At 46.4% G+C, this 19707-nt stretch overlaps 1 protein-coding gene across 2 annotated transcripts in view; it reads right to left on the bottom strand.

The window, feature by feature from the left end:
- Positions 1-3265: 3265 nt before the first annotated feature.
- EIF5 (eukaryotic translation initiation factor 5) overlaps positions 3266-19707 on the bottom strand; it is a 97182-nt gene continuing 80740 nt past the window's right edge. For both annotated transcript variants that reach the window (XM_029598011.1, XM_029598009.1), the window contains exon 12: positions 3266-3641. In XM_029598011.1, the coding sequence (XP_029453871.1) occupies positions 3573-3641 (69 nt within the window). In that variant the 3' untranslated portion in view covers positions 3266-3572. The remainder of the gene's footprint in view (positions 3642-19707) is intronic.

Raw genomic sequence — 19707 nt, 5'->3', positions numbered from 1 at the left:
ATAACCTCACTTGTATTCCTTTCCAGATCATTTATATATATATTGAAAAGCACTGGTCCAAGTACAGATCCCTGAGGCACTCCACTGTTTACCCTTTTCCACTGAGAAAATTGACCATTTAATCCTACTCAGTTTCCTGTCTTAACCAGCTTGTAATCCACAAAAGGACATCGCCTCCTATCCCATGACTTTTTAGTTTACGTAGAAGCCTCTGAGGGACTAGATGTGCCAGCTATAGAGGATCTTCCAAGGCTAATCGCACCATGTCCATGAACCACAGGCGATGTGGCCACCAACCCCACACTGCCTGGATGCCACTCTATGCTTCAGAGGCTGACCGATGAGAGGCCAGGGAAGAAAGGCATAGAGAAGAATGTCTATGGGCCATAGACATACCAGAGGATCCAGTCCTACAGAGCCCCGTCTTTGTATTGGCTCGAATTGCCATCAGATCCAACCGAGGCATGCCCCACCTGGTGCAAATGAGGTTCCATGCTTCGGGAGCTAACTTCCACTCTCCCGGATCAATCTGTTGCCTGCTGAAGAAGTCTGCCTGTACGTTTTCCACACCCGTGACGCGGTGTTTCCTTTGAGATGGCGCGCTGCCCAAGTGAATAGCCTCGCCTCTAATGCCACGAGACTCCGCGTCCTGCCTTGCTGGTTGATGTAAGCCACCACTGTTGTGTTGTCTGAGAACACGCGAACCATTGTGTCCTTGACCAGAGGAAGAAATGCTTGGAGGGCCAGCTGGACAAGGCGGTTGATGGACCAGGTTCTCTGTTAGAGACCAAAACCCTTGGGTGGATTTGTTGAGGCAGGCTGCACATCATCCGGATAGACTGGCATCTGTGGAGATAACCACCCAATTTGGAGGGTCTAAGTCTACTCCTGGTTCCAGGTTGCTGTGTGAAAGCCACCATGATAGACTCTGGACTCTAGGAGAGGTAATGGTATATGGAACTGTTAAGACACCAGACTCCACCACAACAACACACACTGCAACGGATGCAAATGAGCGAACACCCACGGGACCAAATCCAAGGTGGCCATGGATCCCAGACCCTGTAAGTGATGTCAAACCGGATTCTTCCTCTGAAGCAGGGCTTTGAGCTGATCCTGCAACTTTGTTACACAGTCTGCTGCCAGAGGAACATTGCCTTGGAAAGTGTCGAAGAGCGCTCCCAAGTAGACCAATGACAGTGTGGGCTCCAAATGACCTAGCCGAGTGACTGCAAGGTGAGCATCACCCTCTAAACTGATCTTACACAGTTCCTCCTGAGACTTCGCTCAGATTAGCCAGTTGTCAAGATATGGGTGAACAAGGACTACCTCCTTGTGCAGGAATGCTGCCATGACCTTGAAGGTACGTGGAGCTGTTGCCAGGCTGAAAGGAAGAGCTTGAAACTGGAAAAGTTGGCCCATCACCTTGAAGCGGAGGAACTGCTGGTGAGCCTGGCGAATCGGGATGTGGAGATACACCTTGGTGAAGTCTGACACAAGAAACTCTACTCTGCGTACTGTGGCCAGCACAGTTCTCAATGTTTCCATGTGAAAACAGGGAACTCAAACACCTGTTCACCTTCTGTAGATCCAGAATGGGACAAAAGGTGCCCTCTTTTTGGGGACCACAAAGTAGATCAAATCCTGTCCCTTGCCCTGTTCTACCAGAGGAACTGGAACAATGGTCAGGAGATCGAGCAGCTGTTGTAGCGTCCCCTGTACTGCCTCATGGTTGACCCATGAAGCGACACTCCACCAAGGCATCCTGCACCAGGTGCAAAAACTCAAGATAATCTGCCTCCGACAGCTTCTATGATGGACCCTGGCCCGTGGACTCTCTGCCTAGGTGCTGTCCTCCACGAAAGGACGGACATCCTGAGCCCAGCCTGGAGCTGAAGACCTACCAGGGCAAAATCCTCGAGAATCCCAAAAACGAGTCCATGGGGGAAAAACCTTCCCCAAATGTTTCCTATCCTCTGGCAATCTGTTGCCCTTGGACTCCCATCAATTTCACCAACTGGTAGAGATCCTCCCCAAAGAGAAGCTTGCCCTTAAAGGGGAGGTTACAAAGTTGAGACTTGGAAGATAAGTCTGCTGACCAATTACGCAACCAGAGCAGTCTACAAGTTGTAACCAGACACCATACTACGTGCCGAGGTCCTAATCAAGTCATACAAATCATCCGTGACAAAACACCTGCCTCCAAATGTGCGGCTTGCAAGGCCCCACGAAGGTGCCTAACACCTCAGGAAGCTACATTACTAACTACAAACTAGCCTATCCTAGGAAAAAACCTTTCCCTAATAAAAAAAAAAAAAGTTAAGACTGCAGGTTTGCATCCCTATCATCTGCTGGAGTCAGAGAAATACAGAGGGACTGCAGGTGGTGCTCTTGTTATGTAACAGTGCCCAAAGTTCTAATTGTTCTGACTCCATCTGCTGGTAGGAATGGTCTGGACTGATCTGGGTATGCTCAGGAACGTATTTTTGTTTAAACATTCTGGCTTATGAATATTTTGCAGACATACTCTGCCAAGGTAATTTTGCTCAATGAACCATGCCCACTGGGCAACAACCAGCAGCAGCTAATTAAATTAGTATACATAGTGGCAAGGTGTGAAGTGGTACAGGTTTGGAAGAGGGTAATTCCCTTCATTGGAATAGTTCAGGTCTGCACAGAAGAGTGTATCTGGGCCAAATTACCACCCTAAGAGTTTCCCCTCTTTTCAGCATATATGGTCTCCTTACATCTAATGGAAAGTAAAGCATGGCTAGAGTTAATTTTGTTCCTCAGCTAATATGATTTATGTACTTTACTATTGCATGATGGTCTCAAAGATTGAATTAAAACCCTCAGATATATTATTGGCTCAGCATCATTGGTGCTCACCAGATTTGATTTCATTATAAAAACTAAGTTACATGGCCACCTGTAACATCTCCCATTATTTATAGTTACAGGTCTAACATCAGAACCCCACCATCCCTAGCCAAACTGACTTGATCAAAGTAAAGTTTAACCCATTTCTCAGATACAGCAATATAAGACCAGGCTTTGTACATAGTCTCACTTCACCTATTAAAAACAAATCACATGAACATTATGAAATATGCAAAGTTCCTTGACAAGCCTAGGGATCAATGCTTGAGCTTCTGATGGTCACCTAGGTAGGGGATAATTTTAAGATAAATACATGGAAGATGCCAGAGAACCTAAGTAACTTCACTACTTCAAATAGTTTTAAAAACCAAACTGTACACAAGTGATTGTGACCCAAAATTTTTATTTCCACAAATGTATAAATGCACACTTAGTATGTGTCCCAACACAAGAATTTTAAAAGAATTAACATGCTACAGTAGGCACAATTATTGTACAGATGCCTATATTTCAAATAGTTTACTTAGCTATAGAAGACCAATCACAGTAAAAGATAAACAATTGCTGAATACAAAGTATACTCTGTTAGTCATTTCAGCTTGTTCAAATCCATGTTGCACTTTTGGCATAAAACGCAGAGCAATGGATCAATTTAAGCTGGCTTGACTTAAATGGCATCAATATCAATATCCTCATCTTTTTTTTGCTGCGGGCTTCACAGTTTCAACTTTAGGAATGCTAGCAGCACTGGAATATACAACCTGTTGAAATAAAAGTGTCCTGGTCAGAATAGCATTTCATCTTCCTGTAATATTTAGAAAGATTAAGAAAACTCAATGTATTAACATTACAGGTAAAATAAGTGGGTATTTTAATCAACACTAGGCCTTTAAGTCTGTCAATGCTTCACTGCTTACACTCAAGGTTAACTCTGGCCACTGAGGATCCTCTGGCCAAGCACTATCCAGGCCTGCCTAGACATGCATTCCTATACTGACAACCAGGTCCTGCCTATGTCTAGCCAAGTACCCTGCCTGCAGACAGATATCCTGTTTCTAGGACCCCCACACAACCTAGGGGTCACTTCCTAGAAATGCATCTACAGTCCAAATACATAAAATACTAGGATCAAACCAAGACAGAAAGTAGGAACAGGTAAGTCAGGTTTAAAAACAAAACCTAGTTAAATGTTTTCCACTATGTTTATCTAGTGCCTGCTTACCTGTAACATGTATTCTGAGGATAGCAGGATGTTAATCCTCACATGGAGGACAGATGGAGCCCAATGCAGAAAACAGTTTCTAGAGACTGACTAGGCACATCGAGCACGCCCTATACCAGTGATGGCCAACCTTTTGAGCTCAGTGTGTCAAAATTCATAAAAAACCAGAGCATAACTCGGGTGGTGTGTCACTTCTAGAAAAATCCATAATTGTATTTGTAGCTCTAATTAACAAAGTTATAATTTTAATGTACTGTATTTATTAATAAAGCAAAAACAAATTCTTTACCTTACCTGCTTAGTGACTTTTTTGTTGCTGAATTTCATTGGCTAAATCTTCAATTGAAGGTTGGTATTTCGTACACTTCAAGCCCAAGCAAGAGTTACAAACTTCATCTGTCAGTCTTTCTTTATTGGCTCCCATTCATTTTCACACCACTCCCTCCCCATCTCCCAGGCATGCACACATTCATTCTCACACACCACACACAGGCGGCCGGCACCTATTCTCACACATACAAACCCCAGGAAGACACCCATACTTTCTCATACACACAGACACACCCTTGGGCAGGCACCCATGCACCACACCATACACCCCCCCCAGGCAGAGTCCCATTCATACACATGCCACACAATAAATGCAAACCCCCCTCTATTTTGCCAGCAACCTCAGAACCTCTCTCATTCCTCTGCTGCCACATGGCTATTGGGGAGGTGCCGACTGCTGCTACTGACACTGAAGTCCATTCTGCTGCCTCCTCTGCAGGTCCTGTGGGCTTCCACTTTCTTCATGCTGACCTCGTACATTGTGAGATCCGTAGAGAAAGTGCTATTCTTGCACATTCCCAAAGATTACATGTGCCAATCACTAAAAGATCTATATTTTTTTTTTGCCTTTGCTGTCTGATCTTAGTTTTCTAATTGGTTGGTCACAGGCTTTTTTTTTTCCACCTTCCCTTTTATATTGTCTTTTTCTGTTTCTTCTCTCCATCTTCTTCCCTCACACACAGTCTCTCACTGGCTCATGCTGTCTCTGCAAACATTCAGGTCCTCACTCACGCACACAATCTCTCCTCATACACGCACACAATCTCTCCTCTCATACACACACACACTAGACCCTCAGCCTCTCACCTCTGGGCTTCCTCTTCGCGGGTCGCCGCAGGATGGGCCCTGCAGCGGCCCTGCTACTGGACCTCTTCCTGGGCCGCTGCGACTTGAAATTCGTGGCGGCCCGTAAGCACAAATACTGCTCCTCTTCTGCACGCGCTGATGCTTCTCCTCCTTCCTGCCCATGTGGCTCCGGCAAGGTTTACTTCCGGGGCCGTACAGGCAGGAAGGAGGATCAGCGCGTTTAAATGTGATCTGTTTCTTCGGTCCTGCCTATCGCTGTGCCAAATGAGCCTCCCTGCGCCCGGGGGCATTGGGGAGGGGGGGGGGATACTAAAAACCTAATTTTAAAGGGTCAGCGCAGCTGAAAAAAGGCTCGGCACAGCCGATAAAAAAAATTCCCAATAGTCCGTGAAACACTGCGCGTGTCAGCAACATCTCAGCGTGTCACCTCTGACACGCGTGTCATAGGTTAGCCATCACTGCCCTATACCATGTGTCCACATGGGGTCCCTCTTCAGTCTCATAATTACGATAAAAATAAACAGAAGAAACGCAACTCTGCAGGGTGGCAGGCAGGTTTTGGGAGGACCAACATCCTGCTGTCCTCAGAACACCAGTTTCAGGTAAAAGCAAGTTTGCTTACCGTAAACGATGTTTCCGTAGATAGCAGGATGAATTAGCCATGCTGTCATGGAATCTGTCAATCAGGCCCGGGAGGCGGAGCTTGTCAAAGCAAAGAACAGAGCTTTGCTCTCTGCGGCTGCACGTGCGTTCCCTCGCAGGAAAGTAACGGAATCTCCTCAGTCTGTAATTAAGCTGTAGTGTAGTCGAAGACTAGGCGACTGCCAGGGAGGAGGGTGGGTCAGCATGGCTAATTCATCCTGCTATCTACGGAAACATCGTTTACGGTAAGCAAACTTGCTTTTTCCCGTCGATAGCAGGGCTGAATTAGCCATGCTGTCATGGGAGTCCCAAGCTCCCGATCACGTTGTTTATGATATATGTGTTTGGACGTGATCTTTGACAGTGTGGCAGTCACCTTGGACAGGAGGATAGAGATTGCAGTATTGCTTGCCCTATCTTCGCATCAGTGGCTGTTTGCTGGTCAAGGCAGTAATGAGATGTGAAGGTATGCAGTGATGACCATGTAGCAGCCTTGCAAATGTCTATGGGTTGCACATTCTTTAGGTGTGCTAAGGAGGTTGCTACTGCTCTAATTTGGTGAGCTTTAGGAGTAGACTGTAAATGTAAATTCTGTTTGTCGTAGCTATCCAACTGGAGATGGTGCGTTTAGCCACTGGTAGTCCAGGTGCCTTTGGGTCAAAGGAGCAGAAGTTGGGAACCTGTACATTGGTCTCTGTTGCAAAGAGATCTATCAAAGGTGTTCCCCACTGCAGAAATATGTCCTGGACTAGTTCTGTATTGAGTGTCCATTCGTGAGGATGAAAGATGCGGCTTAGTCTGTCCGCTCTTGTGTTTGCAATTCCAGGTAGGTAAGTTGCTTGGAGATGTATGCAATTCTTGTGAGCGTTTTCGAAGATAGGGTCTCCTTGCAGAGGAGAGGGACCATGAACCGGACCCTCCTTGTTTGTTGATGTAAAACATCGCTACTTGGTTGTCTGTGTAGATCATGACCCTGCGCCCTTTCAGGTGGTCTTTGAGGACTCACAGTGCATTGCGAATCGCTCTGAGTTCCAGTAGATTTATTTGTAGATTCTGTTCCGAGATTGTCCATAACCCTTGGATTTCGTAAATCGAGGTGTGCACCCCATCCCTTGCGAGATGCATCTGTGGTTAGGACTGCATTGTGAGGAAGGGGGCTGATCAACGCTCCTTTGGACAGGGTGGAATCTAGGAGCCACCATGCTATATCTTTTTTCATTTCTGCGGTCAGCGATACCTTCTGCGTCAATGGTTGTGAATGTTGTTTCCATTGGTGCTTTAGACCCCATTGTAGGCGTCCCATGTGCAATCTGGTGTTGGGAACCGTGAAGTTCGCCGCTGCCATGTAGCCCAGAATTACCAAGACTTGTCTTGCCGACTGCCTCTAAGTATGTTTCAAGGTGTGTAGAAGTTGATGGGAAATGTGATATTCTGTCGACTGGGAGGTATGCTCTGTTGCACGTAGTATCCAGGCATGTGCCTATGAACTGCAACTGTTGTGTTGGTTGTAGGTGTGATTTCTGAAAATTGATCACCAACCCTAGTTCTTGCAAACAGTGTATCATCCGATGGAGTTGATCCAGTAAAATTGTTTGGAGTTGAGGCTATTATGAGCCAATCGTCCAGATATGGAAAGATGGTTATACCTTGTTTCCTGAGATAAGCCACCACCACTATCATGCATTTGGTGAATACTCTGGGTGCAGCTGAAAGGCCAAAGGGAAGAACTTTGTACTGGTAGTGTTGATGCCTGTAGCGTAAGCATAGGTAATGCCACAAGGATGGATTGGAATGTGCGTGTAAGCATCCTTCAGATCGATGGAGCACATCCAATCGTTGGTCTGAATGAGAGGAAGAATGGACTTCAATGACACCATTTTGAATTTCTCCTTGAGAAATTTGTTCAATTCCCTTAGGTCTAGTATGGGGCGAAGTCCCCCCGACTTCTTGGGTATGAGGAAGTACGGAGAATAAAATGCTGCTAAATGGGAGTGTGGGTGGATTTGTCGAATTGCTTGTTGTTTGCGAAGTAAAGCAATTTCCTCCCCCAGTTGTGAATGAGAATTGTGAGTCTTGATTGTGGAAAGATGAGGTAATATGGGTTTTGTGAGAAATTGGAGTCGGTAACCTTGACGTACTTTCTCCAAAACCCATTGATCTGATGTTATTCTTTCCCAGGCAAGAACGAATTCTGCCTGGTGGAGCTTGATGTTGTGGTGGCGGCTGAATAACTAAAAAGATGAAGTCTGTTTTGCTGCAGTAGCAGGTTGTTGTGCCTGCTGCCTCTGGTTATGTGGTTTACCCCTACGTTGGTTTGAGGTATTGTTCTGCAGAGCAGGACGTTGGTAAGTAGGGTATGGTTGGTTTCTAAAAGATTGATAAGATCTATAAGGTCTTCTGGCATATGTTTGCCTATGAGTAAATCCCATATAACGACGTGTAGTCGAATAAGTAGGATGTGATGTTAATGATTAAAAGAAGCTCTAGCAGTACAATTTGCTGACTGCATCTTGGAACCTTTCTCCGAATAGGTTATCTCCTGTACATGGAAGGTTTGTAAGTTTCTCGTGCAAGTCTTCACGTATTGAACTTGAACGTAACCATACTAGTCTGCGGGCTGCAATGGCTGTTGCTGATGCCCTGGATGATGTCTCATGTGCTTCGTAGATTGAGCGCAAAAGATGTCGAGAACATTCCTCTGTCATGAAGAGGCGGAGGTATCTGATCAGCAGTGGAGGAAAGCATACCTTTCATGGCTTGTATGTACTCATAGGTATTGTACCATGTAGAATTGAGGTTGCATAATTCGTGCAGTTAACAGAGTTATGGTATATTTTCCTGCCAACCTCATCTAGATATTTGTTGTCTTTCCCTGGTGGGAAAGTGGTATGTGACTTTTTTCTTGAACCTTTGCATTGCTGACTACAATTGAAGCATGAGGTAATTGTGGTAGAGTGTATAGTGATGCTTTCTTCATTAGAAATTTAATGTCTGTTTTCCTGGAAACGGCTGCAATTGTATAAGGCGCTTCCCAGGATTTTTGTTAAGACTGAATGCAGGATGTCTTGTGGTGGAAGAGATGTTGGTTCCACTTGAGTATCAAAAATCTTTAGAAGACCAAGAGTTTCTGCTCTGGGGTCTGTTTCTTTTTGGACCTCTAGCTGTAGTATGGTACCCATTTTTCCTAGGAATTTTGGGTATGTAAGGTCTTCAGGAGGGGAATACGGCTCCTGTATTTGATCCTGCGAATCCGACAGACATACCACAGATGGGGATGTTTGTATTGAAGGAGAATCAAAAGATGTATCATGTATATGATTTGGCGAGGCTGGTCGGTTTACCATGGGAGATATAGGTGGTTCTGCCGACTGCTCTTCATTAAACTGTGCTTTATGTTCCGTAGAATTGTCATCAGCACTATTAGTCAATTTAAATTATGATTGCAGCATTTCATAAAAACCTGCTAAAGACAGACAATTGATGAAATGCTTCTCTTGTATGAGAGGGCATTATCATATGATTGTCTTGTAGTTGTGAGGTACCTGCTTTAAGGTCCATAGAGTTATTTTGAGGTGAAGTAGTAGGAACTTTCCTGTCCTTTTGTTTTTTATTGAATGAAGTTCTTAAGTCTTCTGAATCTGAAGAAGTATTAGAGGAAAGAATTTGTACCACCTCTCTATTTGAGCAGGTACTAGATGGCACTCTACGGGAAGATTTAGAAGTCGAAGGACTTATTTCCCATTTAGCACTCCATCAATTTTTTTAAGGTGGGAGTGACCTGAGTGCTTATGATAATTGTCAGACGATGAGTCAGTGTCTGTGGCATCAGCCTCCGAAGAAGAGCTGTGTGAAGGGTAACTGTCGCTTCAACTGAGCCTTTAATTTTTGTGGTGAATAATTATGGCTTATACGCTCAGATTTTGATCTATGCGCAGATTTGGATTTATGCGCAGATACATGCTTACGCGCAGATGTGTGACTGTAGACTTATGCGCAGGTATGCACGGCTGTAGACTTATGCGCGCTTTTAGATTTGTGCGTGGTTGTAGTCGTATGCGCATATGTTCCTGATCCTAAGCGCGGCAGGGTTATCTGTGCCGATGTGCTCGGCGCCGTGCACGTAAGTTTTTCTGTAGTCTGCGCTGTACGCGCAGATTTTCCCGGCACCGTGTGTTGCGTGCGGTGGTTTCTTCTGCGCCATGCGCACCGGAAGCGCTAGGTTATGCGCAGATGCCTTTCTTGGCACTGATGTGTTATGCGCAGACGGCGCCGTAGTCCTGGAAGTTGTCGGCGTCGAGGTTTCCTTCTGATGAGGTATGTTGCGGCTCTACAGGCTCTGAGGATTTCTGAGAATCCATTGGCCTTTGTTTTTTTGTGCTTCCCTTACCTCCCAGAGTGGAGGATTTAGGATCCAGCGACAAAGTTCTTTTTCTTGCTGGAGCCTATAAGGTTAGCGGGCCAGGCGATGAATGAGCCTCCGACTGATCTCTTGAGGCAAAAAGTTCCTGAAGCCTATACGCCCTTTGTTTTAATGCTCTAGGTGACATCTTAGAGCAGAATTCACAATCCTCTCGGTTGTGATGTGGTCCGAGACATTTGTAACATCGGTCGTGTCCGTCCGAGACCGACATTACTTTACCACAAGGACAGGGTTTAAACCCCGGTTTTGACATTTTAATTCTATCTTTAAACACTGAGGAGAGATCAGCTCTGCGTGCGATCCCGCTCGCGGAAAAAAAACCAGACTGAGGAGATTCCGTTACTTTCCTGCGCGGGAACATGCGCAGCCGCAGAGAGCAAAGCTCTGTTCTCTGCTTTGACAAGCTCCGCCTCCCGGGCCTGTGACAGATCCCATGACAGCATGGCTAATTCAGCCCTGCTATCGACAGGAAAACATCTTTCTCCAAGGATAAGCAAGATGGTAGTCCTCACACGGGTGAATCCCTAGACACAGGCTGCTCCAACACAAAAAGGGACAGACACCTAACCAGGTGCCAACTAGCACGAACAGTGCTGTTGGCAGAGGTGGGAGACAGCATGAACCCAGACAGGCCCCAGGCTGAGAGCTAGGTTCTACACCTCAAAACATGACAGGTTCAGCCAGTCTGTCTTCTATGACCTGTCAGCCATCCCTATCCAGAGAGATGTGATGGGAATGAGTAGAGAGAATTCCACATTGCAGCCTTGCGTATCTCTGCAGGAACTGCTTGTGAGTCACTGATGCTGCCATGGTTCTGACAAAGCCTTGACATATACCCAGGTGGGACTGCATTCAGGGGTCAATAGGAGATGCCAAATATCCAATTGGCTAGCAGATTGCAGCACCCAGCCTATTCTTATCAAAAGAAAGAAAGCTGGGCCAACTGTCTATGGGCTTCTGTCTGCTCTAGATAGAAGGCTAAATCTCACTTGCAATCCAAATTGTGCAGTGCTCATTCACCTTGGTCAAAATGGGATCTGGGAAAGCAAACTGGCAGGATGATTGACTGGGTAAAAAGGAAGTCAGTATTCACCTTAGGCAGGAACTTAGGGTGGTCTTGCATACACACCCTGTCATGGTAAAACTTTGTACAAGGTGGGCAAGTCATTAAGACCTGGAGATCACTGAGCCTGCACGCTGAAGTGATGCCACAAAAAATGACCTTTCAGGTCTGGTACATCAGGTCACAGGTGCACAGCAGCTCAAAAAGAAGCTTTCTTCAGCTGAGCTAACACCACATTGAGGTCCCAAGACTCAGCAGGAAGCCTTAGGGGAGGCTTCAAATGACAAGCCCTGCATGAACAGGAAAATTAGTTCTTACCCGTTTTCACTGAACCCTGCAAGCTCCTCTGTCAACATCACCCTGGCTGCCAGCCCCCGAAGTGAAAATAAGCTTGAAGATTTTTTTTTTTTTCACACTTCATAAATTTGGTGCAGGAGAATACAGATTCCCTGAGGGAACTGTCGGGAAAGGGGCTTCCCTGAACAAAGAAAGGCAGCCAGGTGAGGGAGAGTGACTGGACCAGTTTCACCAGAACAGGGGCTTAAGCTATGTCAACACAAGGGGTGAAGCCCCCCTAAGCCCCGCAAGAGTATGGAGACAGTGTTGTCTCATGAGAAACTAAAACAGAGCCAATTCCTTTTTTTTTTTTATATACCCGAACAAATTAACAGTACTTGCTTGATCCTTTGAGAAAAAAAAAAAAATAAGAGTACCCAAACTGGGAAAAGGCCAACTAGCCAAGATCAGGGAACCAGCAGATGGATCAGCTCACCCTGTGGAGACAGACAAATACTGAAGGGCTGCAGGGTAGGCTCTGTCCTGATATAGGATACCCGTTTCAGTCTGACTCCATCTGCTGGACAGGAGGCTCAACCCATGGTCTGGACTGATCTGGGTACGTACAGGGAATGTACAGCTATAGGCTGTACAGAGATGGGCATACCATAGGAAATTTGGTTCTTACCTGCTAATGTTTGTTCCTGTAATACCAGAGATCAGTCCAGACCAGTGGATTTATGCATCCCTACCAGATGGAGGCAGAGAAAAATTGGAGGCACTGCTACATAACTAAGTGTGCCACCTGCAGTCCCATCAGTATTGACCTGTACCCAAGTCAAGATTATATACTATTCCCCTCTCCCTGGGCAAAAAAAAAAAAAGTATGCATGGAGGACGGCCCTACATATCTCCTGTGGAGACACCAACTGACACATGGCCCAAGAGGCTGCCTGTGCTCTAGTAGAATGCACTTTAAGGCCACTCAGGACAACATGACCTTAGGCTATTTCTGCAGCCTATTTCTCTTTCAACCATCAGGCCAGAGTGTCCCATGCACACTGCTCCCCAGCCTTTGAGGCTGGCATCCATAGTCAGCACCACCTAATCTGGAAATTTGAGGGCCATTCCCTTACCCAAATTGGTCAGAGCCACCTTGGCACCCCACAGAGGCAAGGGGACAAAGGAAAATTGGTTCTTACCTGAATTTTCATTCCTGTAGTACCATGGATCAGTCCAGACTCCTGGGTTTTGCACCCCCCCCCCCTCCCAGCAGAGAGAGACAGAAGTTCAAGGACTGACATATATAGCAGGGCACCACCTACAGTCTGTCAGTATTGCTCAGTCAAAAAGAATGGATGAAAAAACCCCAAAACTACATACACTGAACTATAACCTTTAACTGGATCACTAACCCCAATTGGGAACAGAACCTGATGAATATGGAAAACAAGATTGATCTGCAGATGAAAAGTACACAATTGCCAAAAGAACTGACTCTCCATTACCTGTATGTGCTGAGTGGGTGGGACAATGGACTGATCTGTGGTACTACAGGAATGAAAATTCAGGTAAGAACCAATTTTCCTTTCCCTGTACGTACCCGGATCAGTCCAGACTCCTGGGATGGGATACTGAGAAGCCCGCTCTAAGCACACCTTCTCCAATTCCAACGGCATCCGGAGCCTGGACATCCAGACTAATGTCTAGTAAATGTATGTAAAGATTTCCATGCAGTCGCTCTGCAAATCTCTTGTGGCAAAATTTGCTGATATTCTGCCCAGGCGGCCACCTAAGAATGTGTAGAACAGTGGTCCCCAAACCTGTCCTGGAGTGCCACCAGGCCAGTCGGGTTTTTGGGATATCCTCAATGAATATGCATGAGAATTTGCATGCACTGCCTCAATAACATGTAAATTCTCTCATGCATATTCATTGAGGATATCCCAAAAACCCGACTGGCTGGTGGCCCTCCAGGACAGGTTTGGGGACCCCTGGTGTAGAATGTGCCCCAAGACCCATAGGTAAGGGCTTGCCACGCAACAAATTTGCAGAATTTATGGTTTCCTTCAACCACCGGGCGATAGTCGTCTTAGACGCCATATTACCCCTTTTGGGGCCACTCCAAAGTACAAAGATGACCCGAGACATGAAAACTATTAGTGACCTCCAGATAATGCATCAAGGCCCTGCGAACATCCAACTTCTTTAGGTCCTTAGCAAAAGGATCCGACCTGTTAAAATCTGAAAAGGACGGAAGCTCTATTAAGATGAAAGGAGGAAACAACCTTTGGCTGAAACGAAGGAACGTTCGCAAGGAAATTCTGGAGTCAGAAATCCTTAAGAAGGGTTCACTGCAGGATAAAGCCTGAAGCTCAGATAATCTACGAGCTGAGGATATTGCCACAAGAAACACGACTTTGAAAGTCAGATCCTTTAAAGTTGCGCGTTTCAAAGGGCGCAGCACACAAAGCCGTGAGGACTAAATTTAATTTCCAGGATGGACAAGGATGTCTGAATGGAGGGCATAAATGCTTTGCTCCCTGAAGGAAGCGAAAGACATCCAGATGTGCCAATGCCCAACCCCGAATGGTACCACGTAAACCAAGAGCAGCTACAGGATAAGCCCTTAGCTAAACCATCTTAAAGAAAACAAAACATCCAGCACAGATGCCCGTGTAGGAACAATATCACGGTCCAAGCACCAGGACTCAAAACCCTTCCATACTCTTAACATAAGACAAGGAAGTGGAAGTTTTATGCAACTGCAAAAAGCGTAGTGACCACAGCGTCCGAATAACTTTTACCCTTTAGACGCTGCTAGACAAAAGCGATAGACCTGGTCGAAACAAATGGGCCCTTGATGAAGCAGGTTTGGAAGATCTGGGAACCTCAGATGAGCCTCTACTGTCAGATTAACCAGATCCGCAAACCATGGATGAAATGGCCACTCAGGAGCCACTAGAATCACGTTTGCCGGATGTAGTTCTGTCTGAGCACTTTGCCGATTAGGGGCAAAGGAGGAAACAGAACATATGTCAGCCAAGGAAGCACCAGAGCATCTACTCCTTCTGCTGCTGTGACTGCAGCAAGCAAAGAAGCATGGAGCTTTGGAATTCTTGAATGTCGCCATGAGATCCATGCAAGGAGTGCCCCACCGATCGCAAATTAGAAAGACTTCTGCAAGTTCCCAACTCTCCTGGATTGAGGCGATGTAGACTGAAAAAAATCTGCATGAACGTTGTCGACCCCAGCAATGTGGGATGCTGCTATGCTGACCAAGTGCTGTTCTGCCCAAATGATCAACTGGCGAGCTTCCAACACAACAGACTGGCTCTTGGTTCCCCCTTGGCAATTGATGTAAGCCACCTTGGTCGCACAGTATGTGGACAGACTTCCCGTTGAGGAGCTGAAGAAACATCTGTAAGGCCAGTCAAACCGCCCTGGTTGCCAATCAATTGATGGACCATTGAGACTCCTCTTGGGAGGATAGTCCTTGTACTGACTTCCTCAGACACACTGTCCCCCAACCGGAAAGCTGGCATCTGTAGTCACCACCGTCTAGTCTGGAACTACCAAAGGAGCTCGATGGGTCAAGTTGTCCGAAAGCAGCCACCAATCCAACCTGGATCGAGTAGTCTCCATCAATGGAAGAGGAAGGTGGAATTGTTCAGACACTGGGTTCCATCGGGAAAGCAACGCCGATTACAAAGGATGCATGTGAGCGAAAGCCCAGGGAACCCGTTCCAATATAGAGGTCATCGAACCCAGGACCTATAAGTAATCCCAAACATTTGGAGGATGCTTGGACAATACTCGCACCTGACCTTGTAATTTTAGAACGCGTTCTGACAGGAAAACTCTGCCTTGTTGGTGTATTGAACAGGGCTCCCAGAAATTCTAATGACTGGGAGGGAATTAGACTATGCTTGGCCAGATTGACAACCCATCTGAGTGTCTGTAGCAATTGAAGCACTTGGTGGATCGCTTCCTGGCAGAGGGCTCCCAACTTTGCTCGAATCAGCCAATCGTCTATATGTGGATGAACCAATAATCCTTCGACAAAGCTGCACTGCCACCACAACCATTATTTTTGGTTAATGTCCTGGGTGCGGTTGCTAGACCGAAAAGGCAGGGCTTGAAACTGGTAATGATGTTCCAAGATTGAAAATTGCAGGAACCTCTGGTAATTGGATCCCGATGCGGCGATACGCCTGTCAAATCCAGAGACGCCAGAAACTCCCCTTGACGGACCACAGCGATGACTGACCTCAACGTCTCCATACGGAAGCAGGGGGATCCGAAGACATCTGTTGACCCGCCTGGAGACAATACCATTATTCAATAAACATATACATGGTTACTGCGACTCCAACATCACTCTAAGCTTCAACAGCAAGAGGAAATATGGAAAAAAGGATTTGCACTCACAAAGAGGGGAGTAGCTGGCTTGTTATGGCGGTTACTACCCCAAACCAAATAAGCCTGATACTTCACTTTCAATGCATATCCAGCATAGTTCTCTGCTTCAACGGCAGGGCTGAAGAAAAACTGATACTTCACACATCCAGCAGAACTCTCTGCTTCAACGGCAGGGGAGAAGAAAAAAGGGTTCGCACTCACAAAGCGGGGAGTAGCTGGCTTGTTACGGCGGTTACTACCCCAAACCAAATGTGCCTGATACTTCACTTTCAATGCATATCCAGCATGGCTCTCTGCTTCAACGGCATGGGAGAAAGACTGATACATCACGCATTTCCAGCAGAGCTCTCTGCTTCAACGGCAGGGGAAAAGAAAAACCACCAATAAGGGCTGTATAACATAGTCTGGGTAAAACAAATAAGCATGGGTGTAGCTTGCTTATTTCGGCGGTACTACCCCTACCTAATCAAGCTAGACATTTCACTTGGATGCAGCTCCATCACTGCTCGCTATATTAATGGTGGGGGTGGAAGGGAAATAGAACCAAGAGCTAAGAGAAACAGATAAGTATGAGAGAAAAAAATGTGTGAGGCTTGCTGGGCAGACTGGATGGGCCGTTTGGTCTTCTTCTGCCATCATTTCTATGTTTCTATATGTTTCTATGTTTAAATAGAGAATGGGCCGGAAGGTTCCTTTTTTTTTTTCGAATAAAGTAAATGGAGTTAACGGCCCCTTCTCTCCCCAGAGACTGAATTAGATCCTCTAGCTCTTTACCAAACAGCAGTTTGCCCTTGAAAGGAAGAGATCCCAGCTGGGACTTGGAAGAAACATCAGCCGACCAGTTTTGTAGCCACAAGAGACAGGCGGAGACAGCCAATACCATGGTTCTAAAAAAAAAAAAAAAAAAAATGTGGAGTAAAATCATAAAAGGCATCCACTATAAGCAATGACCGCTTCAAGCTGGCCCGCTTGGAGGGCCTTCCACCTCTGACAGCGTATCATCGGCCTGAAGCTGTTGTAGCCAATGAAGACCTGCTCAAAGAAAAATTGCTACACATAGCAGCTCAGACTCAAAGTACCGAGACTTCAAAAATCTTTAATTGAAGCTCCAGCTTTCCATCCTGCAAATCCTTGAGGGCAGTTGTACCTGTAACAGGGATGTGGTCTTTTTTGTAGTGGCCAACATCGCTGCATCCACCTTGGGAGTACAAAGCAGCTCTAAAGCTTCCTCTGGTAAAGGGTATAGTTTATCCATGGTCTTTGCAACTTTCAGACCCAAGTCTTGGGTATCACATTCCCTGAAAATCAAATCCATAGCTGAAAAATGAAAAGGAAGAGAGGAGGGTGGAACACACAGTCCCAACAATTCTGGGTCTGAAGATCCCAGCTGAGATTCTTCATGGGGAGCCTCAATACCCAATTCCCCATAAATAGTGGGAATGAGAAGTCTTAACTCTTCCTTCCTAAAGAGTGACAACCTTCAGGTCATCCCCTTCCATAACATGGGACCCCTAGGGAACCTCTGAGACTAGTCCGGGTCACCATCAGTCCCCCACGGAGGCTGTTAAGGCTCATCCACTCCATCAGAATCTGTGGAAGTAGTGGAATCAGGCTGAGTCGTCACTAACCTCAAAGGATGCTTAGACTTAGGAGGGTTCAAGCCCATCATGAAACTTTGCCTGTTTCTTAGGCCTGGCCGGAGAATCAGACAGTAAAGATTTATCCAGCGCTCTTTTTCCCTGCTCTCCGTGCCTTAAAAGCCCTGTGGAGGAGCAGTAGAAAGTCGGATGAAAAAAGAAAGCATCTGTATCCCCCCTCAGGGATATCCATGCTGCCTTGCACCCAAGCCCTGAGTTGTCCCCCTCAGGGATCAATGTGAGGGGATAAAGGTGGTGGGAGAATCCCCTCCCCCACCGACAGGGCTGGAGAGTTTACTGATTTGAGCAAATTGAAGATGGCACCCATTCCCACGCTTAGTGGGAATGGGATGACGGAAGGAGACTAAGTTTTGAAAAACGCCGGAGACTGACTAGACCTGTAAAAACAACCCCCTTAGAGATTGTGGAGGCTCCCTCTTCCCCAGACACACAGAACAGAGGCTGTCCCTTGACAGGTGCACGCAGCTCCACAAGCCCGGCAAGTTCATTTTTCCTCTGAGGTAAAAATGCCGAAGTTAAATTTCCACAGCAAAAAAAGAAACAGAGGGACCCACAGACTGTGAGGGAAGGGAGAGTCCAGGTAAAGCAAAAAGTTTAAAAAATTGTTTTTTAATTTTATACTTTCCTGAGCTTCCAGGTCCTGGTCCAACTGGGGGGGGGGGTGAGCCGGGCTCCCGGTATCACCTCCAGTGCTGCACTAGGCTGTTAGTGGGGCCCTCAACCGCAGCTGCCTCTAAAAATTAGGGTCCTCTCAGAACCTGACAACCCCTGGGAGGCTGAAACCTGTCTCACTTCTGTCCTCTGAAGAAATACTTCATAAAGAAAACTAACCAAACTCATTCTTTTTTTAAAGCTATCAGACTGTAGGTTTTGCTCCTGCTCCATCTGCTAGAGGCAGAAATACTAACAGACTGTAGGTGTCACCTTGCTATATATGTCAGAGTCCTTTAGAACCTCTCTGTCTATCTGCTGGTATGGGTGAACCAGCATCTCTTCCCATCTCAAGGCTGCTGCAAACACCACTTTTGTGAAAGTATGAGGAGCTGTGGCCAGACCGAAGGGAAGGGACCTGAAACTGGAAATGCTGCCCCAGCACCTTGAATTGCAGGAACCTCTGGTGCTCCTTTCAGATAGAGATATGCAGCTAAGCCTTGGTGAGGTCCAATGACTGCAGAAATTACTAATTGCTGACAGCCGCAATTACTATGTGTCTCCAATCCGGAATCATGGCACCTGCAAGCTCGAGTTCACCTTCTGCATGTCCAAGATGTGCCAAAGGAGGACACCTGTCTTCACAAAGCAGATGGAATATCTTCCTTGCTCGTCCAGAGGAACCAGGATAGCTTCCAGCTTAGCCTGTGCAGAGTTCCTTTTACTGTGTTACGCTTGCTTCAAAAACAATGAGACTCCAAGGCGGCATTATTGAGCAGGCGAGAAAATTCCAAGGCGTAACAGTCCTCAATCACCTCCAGAACCCACCAGAGGTAATCCTGACCCACTCCTTGTTAAAATGGGCAACCTGCCCCCTACCACAACCAAGGAATGGGAGTCCCTGGCTTCATTGGGACAGCTTATTTCCTCCAGGCCCACTGAATGGAGCCACCTTTAGAGGAATGGCTAACACCCCCCCCCCCGAAAGGAATGCTGGCGATTCAACAATTGCTTTTGTTGAGTGGAAGAGGAGCCTCTACTGGACAGAAAACTCAGACTCCCAAAAGCAGGAGTGGGTGTGAAAGCTCTTAATGCTTCTCATCTTCTGGTAGCTTATTGCCCCTTTGTTTCCCCCAGGGAAATCATGAGCTGGTCCAGGTCCTCCACAAAAGAAAATTATTCCTTACCTGCAGTACCAAGGATCAGTCCAGACAGTGGGTTATGTTCCCCGACAAGCAGATGGAGTCAGAACAGACTTCGAAGGGTGATGTCATATAGATCAGTGTACCCTCTGCAGGAGCTCAGTATAAAGTATATCAAAGCACAAGCATACCAA

Source organism: Rhinatrema bivittatum, chromosome 4 (genome assembly GCF_901001135.1).
Source record: "Rhinatrema bivittatum chromosome 4, aRhiBiv1.1, whole genome shotgun sequence".
In the NCBI taxonomy this organism is placed as follows: Eukaryota; Metazoa; Chordata; class Amphibia; order Gymnophiona; family Rhinatrematidae; genus Rhinatrema; species Rhinatrema bivittatum.
This window is presented reverse-complemented; position numbering and strand designations above follow the sequence as displayed.